Source organism: Phymastichus coffea, unplaced genomic scaffold, assembly GCF_024137745.1.
Source record: "Phymastichus coffea isolate CEN01 unplaced genomic scaffold, Cenicafe_Pcof_1.1 PCOF00008, whole genome shotgun sequence".
Classification (NCBI taxonomy): Eukaryota; Metazoa; Arthropoda; class Insecta; order Hymenoptera; family Eulophidae; genus Phymastichus; species Phymastichus coffea.
In genome coordinates, this window is record NW_026706819.1 from 7953260 (window position 1) to 7975557 (window position 22298).

General features: G+C 32.0%; 2 protein-coding genes across 3 annotated transcripts in view; one reads left to right on the plus strand and one right to left on the minus strand.

The window, feature by feature from the left end:
• The first annotated feature begins 12427 nt into the window (after nucleotides 1-12427).
• On the plus strand, nucleotides 12428-14034 carry LOC131669839 (phosphatidylinositol N-acetylglucosaminyltransferase subunit C). Its single transcript, XM_058945012.1, has 2 exons — nucleotides 12428-12714; nucleotides 12780-14034. The coding sequence occupies exon 2, from the start codon at nucleotides 12951-12953 to the stop codon at nucleotides 13767-13769; it is 819 nt and encodes a 272-aa protein (XP_058800995.1). The 5' UTR covers nucleotides 12428-12714; nucleotides 12780-12950; the 3' UTR covers nucleotides 13770-14034.
• A 26-nt stretch (nucleotides 14035-14060) lies between these two features.
• Nucleotides 14061-22298, minus strand: part of LOC131669819 (nuclear pore complex protein Nup205) — a 188283-nt gene continuing 180045 nt past the window's right edge. For both annotated transcript variants that reach the window (XM_058944994.1, XM_058944986.1), the window contains 2 exons: nucleotides 14417-14612; nucleotides 14061-14339 (listed from right to left, as the gene is read on the minus strand). In XM_058944994.1, coding sequence (XP_058800977.1) covers nucleotides 14128-14339; nucleotides 14417-14612 — 408 coding nt within the window. In that variant the 3' untranslated portion in view covers nucleotides 14061-14127. The remainder of the gene's footprint in view (nucleotides 14340-14416; nucleotides 14613-22298) is intronic.

Below are 22298 nucleotides of genomic sequence, written 5' to 3' on the forward strand. Positions count from 1 at the left end.
CAAATCTGTCATAAAAACTTTTAATTTCAATGTTGATTCAATTTGTAACGTCAAAAGTGACAAACAATTGAATGAATCAAGTGTAGCAGCAGATATGGTAAAAGATATGGAAAGATACTTATATTTGCTTAGGTAAAAAGGATTGAACATTTTATACTTATGCAGATAAAAAATGAAAGTAAATGTTTCATAGGTATTCAATTATTATTAATTATTTACTAGATTTCGCTAAAAGCCTTCTTGATTTATGTAAGGAAATCCCATGCTGAACTAATATCGCCAATTCCTATTTTAAGAATGAGTGACCTATGTCATACTATGTGTTTACATTAAATAATATATAATAACATAATTATAATTAATGGTAAAATAATTACCTCACCTTAATCTATTTCGTCAGCTAATGACTAACAAATTATGGAAAGGAAAAATATTTCAGGTAGGAATGCAACTTATATAAATAATTAATCAAGATTTATATTTAACTGACAGTTTAAGTAACAAAGGAATAACAAAAGAAAACTAGTATCTAGCAGACATAAAAAATCTCAGTCTCATGTGGGGAAAACCCCATGTACAGTGCCGCTCACGCACTTTTACCCCCCCACGGGCAAAATCAGTCTAACTTCAAAGTTTTATATCTCTGGTAGAAATTAACGTACAGAGACGCGCGTGGGTGCGTTTGAAAGGTCTTTCGGAGAGCTTTCAAATGATATGACTCACGGTTGCCATCGATTGTTTTTTTAAATTTTGCAACAATTATGCAAAATTGAAAATTCTGAAATTTTTTTATTATTTTTGACAATTAGCCAATTTTGGAAAAAAAATCGTACGAAAATTTGAAGTACACCATTTTTTAGCTATTACCAAGCCCTATCTGAATCACTCATCAAAAATTTATTTTCGTTAAATATGACGCGCGCACGGGCATTTTTTCCTGGAAGTGACAGTTTTTTTCAACATTTTTTATCTCCGTCAAATTGTAACAATCGAAAAAAATTTATAGGAGAAAAAATGTTTGTTGTTTCACGTAGAATACTGCAATAATTTTTTTTTTGGTTTTTCGAAAAATTTTTTTTTTCGGTTTAAATTATTTTTCAAGGTCGAAAAAAAAAAGATTTTTTTTTTATGAAATTTACGATACTTGTTATGTAGTATTATTGAATGGGTGGAAAAAAATTTTTTTTTGTGGTTTCTCATCTTTTTAGCGTACCGACTGTGAGAAAAAAAAATTGAAAAAAACCGAAAAAAAAATTTTTCGAAAAACCAAAAAAAAAATTATTGCAGTATTCTAAGTGAAAAAACAAACATTTTTTCTCCTATAAATTTTTTTCGATTGTTACAATTTGACGGAGATAAAAAATGTTGAAAAAAACTGTCACTTCCAGGAAAAAATGCCCGTGCGCGCGTCATATTTGACGAAAATAAATTTTTGATGAGTGATTCAGATAGGGCTTGGTAATAGCTAAAAAATGGTGTACTTCAAATTTTCGTACGATTTTTTTTCCAAAATTGGCTAATTGTCAAAAATAATAAAAAAATTTCAGAATTTTCAATTTTGCATAATTGTTGCAAAATTTAAAAAAACAATCGATGGCAACCGTGAGTCATATCATTTGAAAGCTCTCCGAAAGACCTTTCAAACGCACCCACGCGCGTCTCTGTACGTTAATTTCTACCAGAGATATAAAACTTTGAAGTTAGACTGATTTTGCCCGTGGGGGGGTAAAAGTGCGTGAGCGGCACTGTAGATACCAACAAATTAATACAAACTAAAATCACACATTAACTGATTATCGCTAATAAAAATACAACGGAAAGTAATAATAACACTGATTATGGTTTAGGCTCGATTAGCCTCCACTCAGGCATACACATACGTTGAATGGTCATTCAAAAAGATTCCTTTACCAGCTTGACGCGCTATGTGTGCAAGGTATGAGAGGGAGAGTATCCCCAGTCAGTAAAGACACGACGCAGCTCCGACGTCTTGGATACGGGTACAGTCCTTACTACGTCGCCGTCTGAGAACGGGCTACACTGCCTTAAGGTCGGAGACACTTCAGAGGATGTAGTGTACGTATCTTCAGCTAAGGCCCCAAGCGATCCTACCCTTAGCCCCTAGCGCCACTGGATTGATCTTAATATTAACAACATTGAATAGGACAACTCGAATAAAACAGATTGTGCAGATAAAACTGATTCAATACTTGATGAACACCGCTACTCAAATTTTAGTTCTGATTTACATAAATATTAAAGCTTATTATTAAATAAGTCAAATACTTTAATTCATAATGATGCTGCTGTTGATATTGGGAATGAACAAATCAGAAGAACATACTTTTTTAATAATGTACTGCTGTTCCTATTACAGTAATTTACATATTGCAACGGTAGTCGATTTAATTAATCGATCCGTTCACGATTCTGCTTCTCGCGCGTTAGTTCTAATAATTAAGAGAGAGAGAGAGAGGGGGGGCGCGCGATCTTTTAAATAAAAGCAGTTACGCCTCAGCTGCTCACGCGAGTTTACCGCCGATTTGTGTTTCGCACTTGGTTTCGCCAAAATAAAGTTTCCTTGGGACAATTACGTGCGTGTGTGCAACGACAGTATTGCAGCAGCAAGCAGCAGTGCAGAAGCAGCAGATTGCAGCAGATAAAGGCAGATCAAGGTAGCGCAGCTGATTAATCGAGGGGCAGTGGCAATTGATATTTTGGATCAACAATTACGGCTGATCACCGTAATTGCACCGCATGGTAGGTGCACCTTCCGTCATTATATGCGATACAAAATACATTCGGTATTTTATCTAATCGTGTTAGCGTTATTTTTTGTATTCGCGTCGAGCGTTAGTTCGCGGTAGAATTCGAATCTTCTATCTCTCTCTTTCTCACCGAACATAGTTAATTGTAAAATCCTATTCGCGTGCATTAGTCTTTCGGCCCTACAAAGACTGTAGTGATTTTTATTAATTAAAGTTTGTTAAATTTATTCGCCGTTTTCGTTATTTAATATTCCTAGTAGCTTAAGTAATTGAAAAAGGCTTAGGTTTTAATCTGATTACCTCTAGGGGATTAAGAAGATTAGGAGTAAATTCGCTCACACTTAAAACTCATCGACCAAAATGCTCAATTTTTTTGTCGATTTTCAACGCGTTTTTTCGGTAGTCATAGGCCTAAGAAATTTTCGCAAACACGTATTTGGATGGGAAATTTAACGCTCTTTCAGATTCTTTTTTCAAAATTGCGATTGATTGCGTTATAAAAAAGTTATAGCCAATTAAACAATAAAAACCTGAAAAATTTTGTGAAAAATCAAGTTTGCGATTTTTTTTAGCAATGTTACCGCTAAAAAATCATCAAACAAATATGATCAGAGGTGATCACGACTATCAAAGTATCTTCAGGAATTTTGGTGGAATTTTTGAACCACTTCTTCCAACAAAATGGTGACAAAATTTAAAAAAATCCATAAAAAACATTTCTCATTTTTTATCTCGGAAACCATTAAGTTTAGATGAAAAGTTCATTGTACAAAAAAGTCTTAGAATTAAACAAGAAATACGCCTGAATTTTTTCAGAATTTTCCGAGGCGATTTTTGAATTTTCGGAGAATACGGAAAATCCATTTTTCCAAAATCATCTCCAAAAATTCTGAAAAAATTCATGCGTGTTTCTTGATAAATTCTAAAACTTTTATTCCATAAACTTTTCCTCTAAACTCAATAGTTTTCGAGATAAAAAGTGAGTTAGGTTATAATCCTAGCATCGTTAATATTTTTGATACAGAATAAAGAACAGCCATTCAATAATATGTTTTGCCTTTTTATGTGTATACAAGTGCAGTTTGTATAGCGTATACTAATATACACATATCAAAAAAGCAATTCAGAAAATTGTATGTGAGCTCATTTTTATTACTTATTAGTCTCTTGTTATTTTGAGACCATACAGTAAATCGAATCGAAAAGATTATTTTCGCTTTCTAAAGTCTAGGTTTGACAAGAAGCATTGAAAACTGTAGTAATTATTTTCATTAGGTATTTTTATTATTTTATATAACATGTCGCAAAAACGTAAAAGGCGTTCCACTCGCTGCCATGAAATGTACGAAATTGATACTTCAAAGAACACTTACGATGATATAGTTACCCTTCCAAATCCTGACAATTCTGATTCTGATGGATCAGATTTCGATACTGATTCGGATGATGAAATTTCTAATATAACGTACGCAGAAGCTTGTAAAACATATACTGAAACTCAAACTAAATTAGAAAGAACGCATGAACTCCAGTGGATGGAAGGAGAAAAAAAGTATAATGATAATTTGAAAGACAAAATTTTATTGAAAGACTCGGTAAAAAATAAAATACAAGAAATGGAGCCAGTGGAACTGTTTGAAACATTTTTCTCAACTGAAATGAAGCAATATATTATAGACGCTTGCAAAGAAAATAATTTTGATTTAAAGTTAAAAGACTTAAATACATTCGTGGGAATAATCATTTTGACTTCATTCAACAAAAGGAAATCTCAGAGGGATTACTGGTCACGTGATCCCTTTTTATCTTGTAACGTTGTTTCTTCTGCTATGTTACGTAATAAGTTTGAAGAGATCAAATCAAAATTAAAATATTCACAAACGAAAGATAAAAATCCAACTGACTATGCTTGACGTGTCCGTTCACTATTAAACCTATTTGAAATTAATATTATGAAGTTCGGTGTGTAAAGAATTGCTCTTTCCATCGATGAAATGATGGCTAAGTCTTATGCGAGTACGGTTCTAAAACAATTCATTCGAGGAAAACTCATACGATTTGGTCTCAAATTTTAGGGTCTTTGTACTTCCGATGGTTTTGTATTAGGTCTTGACTTATACTGCGGAAAAAATTCTACAACGGGAAGTAAATTTAGTAAGTGTGCATTAGGTTCTCGCGTTGTCATGAATTTACTAGAAAAGTTTTTTCGTGTTATACCTCCGGGCAAAATATCTATGTTCCATCTTTATTTTGATAATTATTTCACAAGCTTAGATCTCGCTGAGCATTTGAAGAAGCTTGGGCTAAAATGTACGGGTACTATTAGAGAAGATAGAGTCAAAGATTGTTACGTGGCAGTTTTGATGTTTTTTCAAAACGACCACGTGTTAGACCGTTTTAGCTCCGAGTAGTCCTGACTCGGCCGAATTGAACCTTCGATACGGTACTCCGACCATCTCAGCGAATGGATCGCGTTTTTGCCGACAATGTCCGAAGTTCGTGCACGCGAGGGATAAGTGAGAGTAATGAGGGAGGGGAGTGCGGCTCGCTAGATATTAAAATGAAAATATACGGGTAACAAGATAGATTTATATATATATATAGATACATAAGATAACATATCTAGTATTGATATCTCTATCGCGTTACTATCTAATTTACAATTTTATTAAATAACTATTCTAAGATACGCGGTCGGTCGTCGTTACGCACCCGGTCCCGGTACGCAAACAGATGGATTCACCGAAAGGGGAACACTGAATATAATAAGTAAGTATCGAAATAAAGAGAGAGGGAAACAAGGAAGAGATTTCGCTTTATCGAGAATAGAGCGTCGAAGTATTCACTCTGTTGTTTTGGTCCTTTTTTTGGTTCTTATAAGTCTGGTTTGTGGTGTTAGATTTATAATTGGAATTCGAAACACAATAAGTAATGGCAAACTCTTTTCTTTTTGTGCTCGGAGACTTAATTCAAGTCGAATATAAATAATGGGTTTGATTTAATTAATAACTCTGGCGAAAGTAGCGTCCGTACTCAAGAACCGGCTAATCGCAACTCCTCGCGCGCCTGCCTCGCTACCGCAGCCTACTCTCCCTCTCTCCTTCCTATTTTTCGTCTCCTTCTCATTGCTTTGTCTCTGCTGCAAAGGCTCAACAAGCGCGCACACGTGTGCTGCTGACTTCAGCAGCTTATCGCTGAAGTCTTGGCCTTGACGCTTTTACAATGTGTCGAGACTTTGTTTTGATCACTGGTCAATTTCTGTCACATTACTAAGATAAAAATGTTCTAAATATAAAAGCTTAAAGAGGTGAGTATGCCGTAAAGCACGATAAGAACAGTGGTATAAATTACATCACTGTGATGGATTCAAAACTAGTTTCGATTATTTCTACTGCTGCAAGGGTAACTCCATTATCCTTTTCGAAGAAATACAGTAAGCAAGAAGGAAAAAAAGTTGAAATACCTTTACCGAGGGCTATTAGCGTCTAACAGTTTTATTGGTGGCAATGATGTCCATGACGGACATTGTAACAATTTACTTCCGAGTATTCGTTTAAAAAAGTGGACGTGGGTAGTTTTTTTAAGACTAATAATAATAATTTCAATAAACTTTTCATCTAAACATAATGCTTTCCGAGATAAAAAATGAGAAATGTTTTTTATGGATTTTTTTAAATTTTGTCACCATTTTGTTGGAAGAAGTGGTTCAAAAATTCCACCAAAATTCCTGAAGATACTTTGATAGTCGTGATCACTCTGATCATATTTGTTTGATGATTTTTTAGCGGTAACATTGCTAAAAAAAATCGCAAACTTGATTTTTCACAAAATTTTTCAGGTTTTTATTGTTTAATTGGCTATAACTTTTTTATAACGCAATCAATCGCAATTTTGAAAAAAGAATCTGAAAGAGCGTTAAATTTCCCATCCAAATACGTGTTTGCGAAAATTTCTTAGGCCTATGACTACCGAAAAAACGCGTTGAAAATCGACAAAAAAATTGAGCATTTTGGTCGTTAATGAGTTAAGGTGAGTTCAACTCCGTTTGATAGAAGACAACTAGGATAAATCATTTGACGTTAAGCCGAATACACGTACTATCATACGTGTTTAACGGAGCGGCGATTTGCTCTGAATCGTGGGAGTTTGTTCTTAAATAAATTTTCCATTTTTCAGATAATCTCCCCCGTTACAATATATAAAAATGTAATATTTTACATGGAATAAAGGAACTCAGTGATAAATTGACATTCGTATAAACATCAAGACAGAGTTGTTTTAATAAAATAAAATGAAAATAAATTTACTTACTGATGCCATTCCTTAGTCCCCCTCCTTAAGTCTACTTATTTGTATTTGGACTTTATTTATAAAGTTGTGTTCACTCATAGTAATATAACAAGTGACTCATCTACCAAGAGTAAAAATAACTGGGCAAGAGGCAATATGTATACGAGGTGTGATCAAAAAGTAAGGTGAATTTTTATTTTTCTCAAAAAATATTTATTTATTCATCAATTTTTATTTTATCTCCTTCAAAGTAATCCTCCTCGCATATAATGCACTTGTGCCAACGCTTTTTCCAATCCTCAAAGCATTTCAAAAAATCATTTTTTGTGATCTTGTTTAGTTAATCCTTCGATGCCGTCTTTATCTCCTCAATCGTGGCAAAACGCCGTCCTTTCATGGGCCTCTTCAGTTTTGGGAACAAGAAGAAGTCACAGGGGACCAGATCTGGGGAATACGGTGCCTGTGGCATCGTTACTGTGTTGGTTTTAGCCAAAAATTCGCGCACAAGCAACGATGTATGAGCAGGGGCGTTATCATGGTGCAAAGGCCAATTTTTATTTTTCCACAAATTCGGACGTTTCTGGCGGATTGCTTCGCGCAAATTGCGCATAACTTGCAGGTAATATTCCTTATTTACTGTTCTACCCTGTGGCAAGAATTCATGATGCACCACGCCCCTGCAGTCAAAGAAAACTGTAAGCAAAACCTTTACATTTGATCGAACTTGGCGTGCTTTTTTTGGTCTTGGTGATCCAGAATGCCTCCACTGGGACGATTGAGTCTTAGTCTCGACGTCATAACCGTATACCCATGTTTCGTCACCTGTTATAACCCTGTTGAGAAAATCTGGATCATCGTTGACGTCATTCAGTAGCTCTTGGGCGATGCTCATGCGACGTTTCTTTTGGTCGAAATTGAGCAATTTCGGAACAAACTTCGCTGACACACGTCTCATGTCTAAAACACTCGTCAAAATTGATTGGCACGAACCAAATGAGATGCCAATATCATCAGCAATTTCTCTAATGGTAATTCGACGATTTCCCAACACTATTTTCTTCACTTCATCAACATTCTCATCAGTTGTTGATGTGCTGGGGCGTCCAGAACGAGGCTCGTCGTCGGTGTCTTCTCGGCCTTCTTGGAAGAGTTTATACCACTTGTAAACATTTTTTTGGCTTAAAGTAGATTCACCGTATGCCACTTTCAGCATTTCAAGTGTTTTGGAACATTTGATTCCATTTTTCACACAAAATTTAATGCAAACTCTTTGATCCATGTTTTTAGACAGCAGCAAATCGTGGAGCACGCAAAACACTTCTAACCTTGATGCCTCTCACAAACAAACCAAACATACTACAAAGCTGAAATTTGGAACGTATGTTCTAGATGAGTGTACCGACATAACCAAATAAAAAAGTCGAAGATCGAACGGACGTAGCCCGCTAAATTTCAAAATTTACCTTACTTTTTGATCACACCTCGTATGTATACGTAACCTAGATTATTACGCGAAGCGCAGTCATTTGCTGTAATTGAATGTTTATAAAATTATTTCAATTTTTTGATAAGAAATATTTTATTTTTTTCAAATTTCATATCAGGGCAAATTAATTTGTGTAATGAACAATTAAAAAAAATTTTTATATTTAAGAAATATTCATTTTTTACTGACCTATTAGGTGTTAGACGTCAGCTATCTAGCATTTACCTTAACATTCAAGTCTTTTCCAATAAGAGTCTAGTAGTTAAGCTCATTTTATGTATATTTATATGATTTAATATTCTGATATAATTGTTACTTCACCTGGTGATGAATTCTTGTGATATGAAGGTATTTGAAATCAGAGTTAGATGCTGAATGGGTTTTATTCACTTTTATTCATTTTTATTTATTCACTTTTATTCATTTTTATTTATTCACTTTTATTTTCACTTCTGACTTTTAAATATGGATTACAGATACCTTTTCATTTATATGATTGTCACGAATATATTTTACTTTACGCAAAATTATTGTAATGATAATAGTAATAATGTACCGAATTGTCAAACTGGCGCGGCACGGAAATCCGAGGTACAGTATTGAACTTTAACTCTTACGAACTAAGATGCAACATATGCAAGGTTTTTTTTATAGTTTCTATATTTCATCAATCATTTTCGATATTTGCAGTTTAGGTAGTATTCGCTTACTACATCGCAATTTGCTGAGTACAACGTTTGTTTTGCAGCGCAATCATTTATGGCGAGAGTTCATGAAAGTTCAATAATTTCTTGCTGATGTATACAAAATTTGGTTTCTTTAAGAGCTTGAATTTCGGAATTTTATGTGCAACGTTAGAAGTTGAAACTATCCAAAAATACGTTGTTAGATGTGACAGACCTATAGTTGAATTAAAGTTAATACATAACTTTTCATCTTGCATAAATTTTTTTATTCGTATGCGAATGAGGCAAACTATTTAGAATACATAGAGCAGCTGAGCAAAATCATTCAAATTAAAAACTATTTTTGTTATTTAATTTTGATCATTTTCGTGAGCTGATAGAGGGGTGGTCATGTGAAGTGTTATTCATCTACAATAACATACATAATTAACTGGTAACAGTTTGACATTTTGAAGTGAATAAAAATGCACCTAAAATATAAGAATACATATCAAAATGTAACCATTGTAATGTTTCCTTGTTATACTGCTCCAACAATTTTTTGATGACGTCATTCGTTAGCGAACTGGATGCTATAATCACATTCATGATTTTGGAGTAACGTAATTTTACACAATCACAACATATGTATATTATATGCACAATAGAAAACAGTTGGTACGATATAATGTAATTTAAAAAACGAATCGTAACACAGATAATCTTACAAAATAATATAGTACGAACAAAAATACTTACACAAATATAGTAACCGCAATGTACTAGCTATATAAAAACTGAAAATGAAGTCTAAACAATGAAATATCGAAATATCATCTGAAAACAAGGACAATATCAAATATTTCCGATTCAATACAGCCTTCATTCCATTGCGCATGTGCAGTGTGTGATTCGTAGAAGCAGTATAACTTTTTAATAATTTTCATATAATAAATTGATTAATTGCCGATGCATTAATCAATTTACTGTCATAAGGTAAATTAAATCAGATGATGAAAAAATTTTTGTTACTTCTGGAATTAAAAAATATTGCATAATAGTCGAGATCTTCACATTTGAATTGGTATGCGATACAGGGAATAATTATTAATTTTTGCGCAAAAATTAAAGATGGGCAAATGAATTAAATAATGTAATCGAATTGGGCAATTAAAAAGCTATCGATTTATGTATCTAAACATTTTATGCATTAATTATACAGAACGATTGGGGGGGGGGGGGGCGGTATCGAAACACTACCCTGAATAAAAACCATGGAGACCAGTGTGGAGTTTCGATAGTTTACCTCGAGAAAAAAAGGGCCCTGAGCTCCGAGTGTGCAGCTCATTTCAGTGCGTACACCAAAGAGCTCTTTCCTATTCCGCTCGTTCCACCATCCCAGTCATTAACATTATATACTCATGTCAAATGCAAGCATTTGCATTTTAATTTTTGTTAAGTAAAAAATAAAATACAACAGAATGGACTAAATTTAAATATTTAAATGTATTTTGCATGTATAATGATAGAACCAATAAGAAAAATACTATAGCACTTTTTCAATTCGAAATTTTACATTTGTTTTCACATAGTAATATTAAAATTCTAATTTGTCATTATTATAACTATAAAATGTAATGTTTTGATTGCAATTAAAACTTAAAAAGTAGTTTTAAGCTATAATATAACAATATAATTTTTACTTTAATATATTTCAGACTACAAAAAATATATACGAATTGAAAATAACATTACTAAAGGAAATATTAATATTAGGAATAAGAAGTAATTATATATATATAAATCAATGGTTTATTTAATAATAACAAAAGCATTATCTTTTAAATGCAGATACATCTTAACATGAGAAAAACGTCGATATTAAATCAATATAACAAAATTGTTGATACAATTAGTGCTTCAATAACATCAATTAATTTATATAATATATTATTATATATTATATATAGTATATTATTATATATTATACATAATATATTATTATATATTATATATAATATATTATTATATATTGAATATAATATATTATTATATATTGAATATAATATATTATTATATTTCAAAGTAATGCTTTACATTTACGTTTATGTATCGCAATGATTTTTCGATGTTTCATTAATAAAAAAAATTAATTTTACAAGACAGATTTGTTATACTTTTTGTTTTAATTTGCTATCGTGATGTGCATTCATGAAAAAACTAGAGGTTTTAAATGAAAATTTCTTAAAAGCAAATGTGCATAGTTACGAAAAATTAATAAAAATATAACAACAATAAATTAACTTGGACTAAACAAGAAGCTTTTTACGTTTCGTCTAAAAATTGAGTTGAGTTCTATATACTTACAAAGAAATCTTTCCGTGCCAGTTATGAGTTTTTAATTGTCTAAATGTTACTCAATCACCATTTTATTTGCAGTAATTAAAAAATAATTAATTGATTGAATTAATTTGCCCACACAATATTACTGCAAATTATACACGATACTATAATGTAGAATTTGATAAAAACACAACAAAAAATATAATTAATTATTTAGCCGAGATTTACGTGTCAAATATGTCAATATTATAATATTACACAAAATATGTATAATTTTTATGAACAAAAAATATTCTATACATATGTCTATTAAAAATAAGTTACGATTAGTATACTTAGAATAACATAAAAAAAAAAAACAAAGATATCTTTCGATTGACCTAACCCATATGTTAAAATGGATAACAATTATATGTTTGTAATTAAAAAATTAATATCAGGAAGAGGTTTTTGTACATAAAATTATACGTTCATTTCCATAAACCACCGTAAATTTATTTAAAACATTGTTAAAACACCATTTCTTCAATTTAAAATAATTCCATGCATGTAAATAAAAATCATAAAATGACATGCATATACAAATTTTGATTATTCTTACCACTATCAGTTTAGCCTCGATTTTAAGATGAATAATAATAATATTCCACCTGAAAATGATTAATAAATGCCTTCTAAATGTCTGAATTTTACTCGTAAGCTCAGCTCATGTAATTTCAGAGAAAAATAGTAGCCTGTGACTTCGCGCCAAATTGCACTTGAGAGCGAGAAACATGGAATGAGAGGAATAGAAAACAGTTGCTCGGTAGAGCGTACGGAAGTAGGCTGCGTATACAACTTCAGGGAGCCTTTTTTCCAAAGTAAACTATCGAAACTCCAGCCTGATGGAGACTGTCTCCATGATAAAAACAAATGTAATGGCATATTTTTCTGTCTATTCAGGTTTATTACAAGAAATATTAGTGTAAATTATTACTTAGCTCGGTCCAGCGCCATTCTAGAACTTCAGACATGTGTAGCTTTTGCATAAATAATTACGAAGTATTTTACAAATGATCAAATCACTAAACCGATGGATGTCCAATTTGCAAAGCTGTCGAACTCAAGCTTGTAATCGTACTTTGTTAACTAATAATATTTTAAACGAAATGGACTGACGATGGTAATATCTTGACTTATTCAATTCGTATATACATATGAACTCTTATGTGACAATTTTTATTTTAGGAAAGTGGATGTTCAACTTTTAGGAAAAAACTAATACTTTATGGATATTTATAGTTTCATAATATGTTTTTCAAACAATTTTGAAGAAGCTGAATTTTTATTAAAAAATTTCATTTAGTAGTCAACTAACTATTTGATGTATCTTAATTAGAACACATGTAACAATTCAGAATGCAATATAACATTAGAAAAAAAAAGTTATATGAAAATTATGGTTGGCCTGATAATTACACAGATCATTCATTCTTAGAAGAACTTCGTAAAAACATTAAACCTAATTCTGTAACTATAGATGAAGCTATTAATTTAGCAGCAAGTATTTCAACACAACTGAGCATGGTTATATTATTTGTTATTATATTTATCTGGTTAAATAATGAATGGATAACTCCAAATGTTATTTTTGTCTCAAGTACATTTCTAACAGTGGTTGGATATGTAAGGTACATCATCAAGACTTGCAAAGTATTTGAGAAAATATCAAAGGATTTACGAACAGTACTCATATTTTTGACATTTGGTTATATTTTATCATCAGTATTGAAAACTTTAACTGAAACTATTAGTACTGATACAATTTATACAATGACTGTTTTTATGTTTCTGATTCATTTAATATTTAGTAAATATGATTCAACCAATATATCCATTTCAGAATCATTATCCATAACATCTTCCATTTTTGGATCGCTCATGTTGACATCCAGATTATCTACCCCTTTACATGCATTTTCTTTACTTACTGTAGCAGTTCAATGTTTTGTATTACTTCCATTTTTATTATCTAAGCTTAATTATAAACTTTTCCTGTCAATTTCATTATTGTTTGGTACTTTATTTATGATGTGGCAAATATCACCTATTTTATCTTGTGTGTTTATTACAATTACGGTTTTTGTACATTTTATATGTCCTTTATGGTATATCAAATGGCAAAAATATAAAGAAAACATCTATGGACCATGGGATGAAGCAGTGATTGATTCTTAAAAAAAGAAAAAAGCTACAAATTAATTTATTATTCATTTGAAATAAAAATCAATTAGAGCATTGAAAAATAATTAGTCATTTGTAATTTTGTACAATAATCAATTATTGTATAAAATTATAAAATCATAATGTTATTGTACAAAGTTACCTTAAAAAATAATTATTGAACATAATTAAAAAATAATTAATAAACTTAAAGTTTTATAAACATAAAGATAACATTTGTAATCAATTTTGAGTGCATAAAGTGCTACGTTTTATAAATAAAATTGTTCCAAAAATATTCTTTTTAGAAGTTTTATTATATGATAGAAAAAATATACATTTTTAATATTAAGAAAAATGATATTGACTGTTACTAAGTGACAATGAATTGCAAAAATCTTTTTATTCTTCTAATAAGTGACTCAATGAAGGTTTGATCTGCTATTGAATATTCTCTATGTATTTCTAAAAGTTTTGTAGCAAAACTATCTGTGAAAATAGACACAAGCCCTTTTTTCAATTCTGGAAACGATTCATTCAACTTTTTTAGTTCCAGTGAACTATCATCCAGATTAACAGAGGATACTAAAATGAATATTTAAAAATATAATACTTCTTAGAAATATTGATGATTATATTACTTATTGTTAAAATATACTTACAATGTGATTTAGATTGAGCTACTGTTTGTATAGTATAGAAATCTAAATGACTCCAGAGTATATATAAACTATGCTCAATAATCAGTGAAGCATATTTCATATTCTGGCGTTTTTCTTTCTCTTGATGATAAATTTTTTGTTCAATTATTATTCTTTGTTTAGTTATATCTAACTCAATTTCTTCGTCATTTAAATACTAAAATAATGTAAAACATATTTAATTTGCTGTTTAAGTAGTATCAATATTATTGGCAAAATTAAATATTTAAAAGTGCACTACATAAATAAAATAATTTCAATTGATAAATATCCAAATACATGATAATAAGATTCATAACAATTTGAACTCTAATAAAAGCAGTTTTTTAGGTATTTATAGCTAGGGATAATTGGCATAATCATTTTGTACAAAGGGCTTGCCCTACCCTTCTATAGATATATAAATCAACATAAATTAATGGGTCAAATTTGTTTCAAAGTTTAACTGCGAGAAATGTTCGCAACTCGAGAAGAAAAATATAAATTGATAGTTTTTATCGATCAAAGTACTATGAATGCATTTCAGATCATGCAGTCTATTAGTTTTTTTTAAATAAATGTTTGAAAATAATGTTTTAAAATATATGTCATGTCAATACGTGACGTATCATATAAGCAGTTATGTGTGTGTGTGTGTGTGTGCGTGTGTGTGTGCGTGCGCGTGCGCGCGCGCGCGCGTGTGTGTGTGTGTGTGTGTGTGTGTGTGTGTGTGTGTGTGTGTGTGTGTGTGTGTGTGTGTGTGTGTGTGTGTGCATCCATATTAGTAAACCATTTTTGTACCTTGAACTAACTGTAGTACCAACGGTTGTAAAATTATGTACTTAATTGATATAATGTATTTGTCATTATTTATCACCTCCCTTACCCTAGCCTGCAAAGTGTAATGGACAGTAAAAATAAAAAATACCATTCAAAACATCTCTAATTGAACCCTCCAAAAATGCTCATTATTTTAATTGAACCCCTTCAGTTGTCCCAAAAAAAATTAAAAACTATGATAATTTTTTCGTTTTTTGTAACTGCGATATCTTTAGTAATACTTAATATTTTTGTAAAAGAAACAAGGCAAAAAATTGAACCTTTGCTCGTTTTAATTGCACCCCTCTCACTTTTTCAAAATTATTAATATATATGTCAAAAACAACAATCTAACTTTATTGTATGTTCTTTCCAAATAACCCAATAACCTAATAATCTATTTGAAAAGAACATACAATAAAGTTAGATTGTTGTTTTTGACATATATATTAATAATTTTGAAAAAGTGAGAGGGGTGCAATTAAAACGAGCAAAGGTTCAATTTTTTGCCTTGTTTCTTTTGCAAAAATATTAAGTATTACTAAAGATATCGCAGTTGCAAAAAACGAAAAAATCATCATAGTTTTTAATTTTTTTTGGGACAACTGAAGGGGTTCAATTAAAATATTGAGCATTTTTGGAGGGTTCAATTAGAGATGTTTCGAATGGTATTTTTTTTTTCACTGTCCATTACACTTTGCAGACTAGGGTAAGGGGGGTTTATTTATCGCCGCCTTTGGTTGAGTCCGCTACCGATATGACAGAATACTATTTTTTTTAATATAATAATTTTCCAGAAATATAGTTACATTACGTTATCAAGAGTTTAGTCTAAACATTTTATAAATAAACACGTCGTCTTTATAAATTAGACTAAACTCTTGATAATGTAATGTAACTATATTTGGGCGATAGATATTCGTGAAAACAAATTATTCTTTTAAAGTAAAAGTGGAATTAATTACACAGATTTTGTGAATAAAATATTTGTACAGAAAATACATTTAATAAGTACGCAATATAATAATTATACTTCCATTTACATCTATTCTCAGTTTTTAGAAACTAGCAATGAAAATGTTCATCTTTTTCAATAATTAATATATCATACTCTTTTGACATAAAGAAATTTTTTGAAATGTAACTCCTAATAGTTAGAAATAGATGTTAACTAATATTTCAGTAATACAAACAAACTTCATTTTTCAAATTTTCAATTTTTTCTTATAGTAATAAAATCATACACTCTGTAAAGAAACACGAATAAAAAAAAAAAAAAAAAGTTAAAAAAAAAATAAAAAAGAAAAAATAATAAACAAAAAACATGAATAATTTAAATCATTTTAAAAAACAAAATTTTAAAGGTACCAAAAATTTTTCTTTGATTTTGCGTTACTAGAACATGGCCTTGAGCTTTAGCTATTAATCGTTACACATTATAAAAATTAAAATGATTTTTTTAAATCTGTTAAGAAAATAACATTTTAGCTACTTGACTAATAGTATTTTACCACAGATTGTCTTAACCCTCTAACGACGAAAAACCTTATTTTCTAAGCATGTTTTTGATCGCAAAATTCATTTGTAAAACGAAAAAAAATTGATCTGAGGTATCTTTCCTTATACGAGGTGTGTTCAAAAAGTAACGAGAATTTTGAAATTTCGCGGGTTTGGAGAGTCCGCTAGTATAAATTTTTTTTTTATTATGTTGGTACACATGCCCCTGAAGTACGATAAAATTTTCAGCAATATTCATTGCTTACTTTTTAAGTGGCAGCCGCTAACGTTAGACGTGTTTTTCGAGCTCGGCGATTTTCGTTTGTGAAAAAAAATGGATCAAAGAATTTGTATTAAATTTTGCGTAAAAAATGAAATAAAGTGTAGTAAAGTTTGTCAAATGTTAACAAAGGCATATAGTGAGTCTGCTATGAGTAAAGCAAGGATTTATGAGTGGTATAAGCGTTTCCAAGATGGCCACGGAAACGTTGAAGATGACGAACAACCCGGACGCCCAAGCACATCAACAACCGATGAAAACGTGAAAAAAGTGAAAGAAATGGTTATGAACGATCGCCGAATCACAATCAGAGAAGTCGCTGATGATGTTGGCATATCAGTTGGCTCATGCCATCAAATTTTTTCGAATGTTTTGGGTATGAAACGTGTGGCAGTAAAATTCGTTCCAAAATTGTTGAATTTCAAACGAAAACAGCGGCGAATGGAAGTTGCTCAGGAGTCGCTAAATGAAGTCAATAACGATGCAGAACTACTAAAACGTTTTATAACAGGTGACGAAACATGGGTTTACGGATATGATGTCGAAACTAAAGCTCAATCGTCCCAGTGGAGGCATTCTGGATCGCCAAGACCGAAAAAGGCTCGACAAGTGCGGTCGAATGTGAAGGTTATGCTCACTGTATTCTTCGATTTTAATGGCATAGTGCATTATGAATTCTTGCCACTAGGTCAAACAATCAATAAGCAGTACTACCTACAAGTTCAACGTCGTTTGCGTGAAGCAATCCGAAAAAAACGCCCGGATTTGTGGCAAAACAATTCATGGCTTTTGCACCACGATAATGCGCCTGCTCACACTTCATTGCTTGTTCGTGAATTTTTGGCCAAAAACGAAACTGTAACGATGCCTCAGCCTCCATATTCGCCAGATATGGCTCCATGTGACTTTTTTCTATTTCCAAAAATAAAGAGAACATTAAAAGGCCGTCGTTTTACAAGCATAGATGACATTAAAACCAAATCGCTGAAAGAGCTAAAAGCTATTACAAAGATCCAGTTTCAAAAGTGTTTCGAGGATTGGAAAAAGCGTTGGCATAAGTGTATTGTATCCGAAGGGGACTACTTTGAAGGCGACAACATTAATGTAGATGAATAAATAAATATTTTTTTCATAAAACGAAAATTCTCGTTATTTTTTGAACACACCTCGTATATGAGGAAATACATGTATTTCGGCGTGCTGAATCCAAATCCGAGTTCAAAATTGGAAGTTTTTTTTTACAAAAAAAAATATCGCGGTTTTTTTATAAAAAATAGTGAAAAATTGAAATTCTTTCTTTTTAATGAATTTTTTTTCTACCCCTAAACGCATCAAAATCGAAATCTATCTTCAATCATGGGTGCACAAAATAGTTGAACTTTAATAGGACATTTTTATATTTGAGCTTTTTTTCAAAATGACGGATAAAATGTCCAAATCTGAAAAAAATACTTTTCTCGTTACAATTTTTTTTTATAAAATAATGAGGTTTAGGAAAAAGTTTTATAGAACAAAAGTGTCTTATAATTCTTCAAGGAATACTTTTAAATTTTTTTCAGAGTTTGTGGAGAAAATTTTTGATTTCAAAAAACCACAAATTTGAAATATCCAAAATTATTTAAAAAAATATAAAAAAATTAGAGAGTATTCTTTGACAAATTCTAAGACTTTTTTGTTCTTATAAATTTTTCCTCTAAGCTTATAGTTTTCGAGAAAAAAATCATCAAATTTGTGCGAATTCTTTTCAACCGTTTCAACTTTTGAAACTTCCCAACAATTTCGGGTCCAAGCGTACGGCATTTTCATTCTCCAAGAGGCTCTAAATACAGAAAATGACCTGAATGCCTATCAAATATGCCTACTTTCAGTTTATATTGAGATATTACTTTTAGCGCAATCTAGAGACAGTGGCGTGGACACGGTAAAATTTTGTCTCCTTCGGGCAGTTTGTTTACGAGAGTGGTCCGATAAGTATTTAGCTTACAAAAGAAAAACGAAAATTTTGGAAAAGTGGCGTTTTATTTTTCAAAATAGTCTCCTTTTAGTTCGATACACTTGGCCCAACGATGCTCCAACTTCTTTAACCCATCTGAAAAATACGTTTCCTCGAGGTCTGAAAAGTACGCTTCCGTGGCAGCGATTACCTCCTCATTCGACTCAAATTTCTGCTCGGCGAGTGACTTTTTCAAGTTTGGAAACAAAAAGAAGTCGCACGGGGCTAAATCTGGAGAATACGGTGGATGGGGCAGCAGTTCGTAGCCTAATTCGACCAATTTGGCCATGGCGAGGCGGAGGTGTGAGCCGGTGCGTTGTCATGGTGGAAGAGCACTTTCTTTTTCGCCAAATGGGGCCGTTTTTTCTGCAATTCGACGTCGAATCGGCCCAATAATTTGGCATAGTACAGCCCTGTGATCGTTTTACCCCTCTCCAGGTAGTCAATGTAGATCACATCTTGTGAATCCCAGAAAACGGTGGCCATCACCTTTCCGGCCGATGGGGCAGTCTTCGCCTTCTTCGGAGCACTTTCGCCGGGTAAAGTCCACTGTTTCGACTGTTCCTTGGTCTCTGGTGTATACCAGTGGATCCATGTTTCATCGACTGTCACGAAACGACGCAGAAACTCCTTCGGATTGCGCTTAAACAGCGTCAGATATTGCTCTGAAGTTGTCTCACGGTTGCACTTGTTGTCCGGAGTGAGCAAACGCGGTACCCATCGCGCCGATAGCTTTCTCATGCCCAAAATTTCATGCAGGACATGACCCACGCGGTCTTTTGAGATGCCTACGATCTTAGCTATCTCGCGCACCTTCAATCGTCGATCTGCCAATACGAGATCGTGAATTTTTGTCACGTTATCCTCCGTGGTAACCGTTTTTGGAGCACCTGGACGTGGCTCTTCAAAAATCGACGTGCGACCACGTTGAAACTCGTTAAACCAATTTTTGACGGTCGCCATCCAAAGAGAAGAGTCACCGTACACAGCATCCAAGCGCTTTTTGATTTCGCTGCGCGATTTCCCTTCCAAAAACAAGAATCTATTCACCGACCGATACTGCTCTTTTTCCATTTTTCAAAAATCAACGGACACACTTGCTTTCACACGCTCTCAAAAATAAACTACAACTCCGATCCGGCTAAAATCTTGAAAATAACTATCGAGAAGGTTCTACTACGTAATCGAATATTTCTTTTGCGAGAGTGGCGCCATCGGGCGGTGAGGCTAAGTACTTATCGGACCACCGTCGTATAGTGAATCTCCTTGCCTCTTACTGTATTCAGACATTCGAATGCTTTTGTTTCATACATGTACCGCAAAAAAACGAATTGCAGTTTTCACAGTATATGTATGTTCTTATTGAGCAAGTGTAACACATTTTTTGGTTTTCTTGTCGAAGTATTGTGTGTTTCTCTTGATTTTTTTAGCGTCATGAATGTAACTTTTAGCTATTGATATTGCAAATTCTTTAGTTCCAACTTTCTTTCCACTATCATCAACACCATTGGATATTATAACTGCATTTGTAATTGTTGTTTCGATAAGTCTAACAAAAACCACTCATGTCCATTTCTTTGAACGAATACTTGGCACACAATTTATTACAGTACCCATCGTGCACATCGACTCCACCCATGAAGTGATTGTAAAGGTAAATAGCTTGCGTAACCGGTATTTCAATTTTTTCTTTTTTGATCGAACTATATCTCTTTGCTGATGATAATTACCCCTGCAGATGTAGATAATATCAACACCGGCTTCGAATCCATTACAGTGATGTAATTTATTCCAGAGTTTCCTCATGCTTTACTGCATATGTGCCACGTGGAGACTTTTTATTGATGACATTTTTTTCTTTGACACGGTTGTCTCTACCAGTTTCAGTAGATTTCAATTTTAACTATTTTAAATGCACAACAAAATCTGAATTTGTAAAATAATTGTCAAAATAAAGATGATAACGAGAAATTTTTGCATCAGATGTTAATTCACAGATAGGTTTCAATAAATGTAAAACTACGCGAGATCCTAATGCACATTTGAATAACTTATCTCCTAATACAGAGTTTTTTCCACTCTATATAGTTATAAGTTATGTAGTAAGTATATATAGTTATAAGTCTACACTCAATAAATATCCATCAGCAATGCACAAATTTATGACCGAATCGCGTAGGTTTTCCACGAATGAACTGTTTCAAGCACGTTCTAGCATACGATTAAGCCATCATTTCATCCACTGATAAAACTGATCTCCAGAAGCTAAACTTCAGAATATTTTTTTGAAATAGTTTTGAAATAAAGCACGAACTTGCCAAGTCTTATCATTTGGATGTATTTAGATGAATGTATTTAGATCGACTACCGATAAATCAAAACCATTTTCCTTACAAGCCTCGATGATACACGTTGTCATTTCATTTGAAAAAAAAATGTTCAAATAATTCTCTTGGCTCACATTTCCTAATTTTTTTCTGTGTAGATCTAGGAAATAATATTTTATCTTCAAGCGCATCAGAATATATCCTTTTCCCATTTACCTATTCAAATTTATAATCTTCTTGAAGCTTACTTTGATTTGCTTGTTAGCTTTTCAAAGCCGTCGTAAAAGTAGCTTTTGGCAATTTTTCATCACGATAATTATCCAAATCAGTATCTGAATCATTTTCAGAATCTGAGGAACCAGAATAATCTGCATTTGGTATCATACAGTTCTCATCATCGTCTGTTGTATATGCTTCAGTATCACTTTCAGGATCAGGGGAACAGCACGCCTCGATCGTTTTCGTGACATTGCAAGTATAGATAAAGAAAAAAATTGTTCAGAAAACCTCGAGATTTCAGGATACTGTATTTGAATAACTTGTCAATTTGGACCCGAAATTGTATTGGGAAGTTTCAAAAGTTGAAACGGTTCAAAAGAATTCGCACAAATTTCATAATTTTTTTCTCGAAAACTATAAGCTTAGAGGAAAAATTTATAAGAACAAAAAAGTCTTAGAATTAGTCAAAGAATACTCTCTAATTTTTTCATATTTTTTTGAAAAATTTTTGGAAATTTCAAATTTGTGGTTTTTTGAAATTAAAAATTTTCTCCATAAACTTTGAAAAAAATTTGAGAGTATTCCTTGAAGAATTATAAGACACTTTTGTTCTATAAAACTTTTTCCTAAACCTAAATTTTATAAAAAAAATTATAACGAGAAAAGTATTTTTTTCAGATTTCGACATTTTATCCGTCATTTTGAAAAAAAAGCTCAAATATAAAAATG

Bases quoted from the DNA above. Each gene is read 5' to 3' on its own strand.
- LOC131669839 (XM_058945012.1), top strand. From the start codon at position 12,951: ATGCAATATAACATTAGAAAAAAAAAGTTATATGAAAATTATGGTTGG.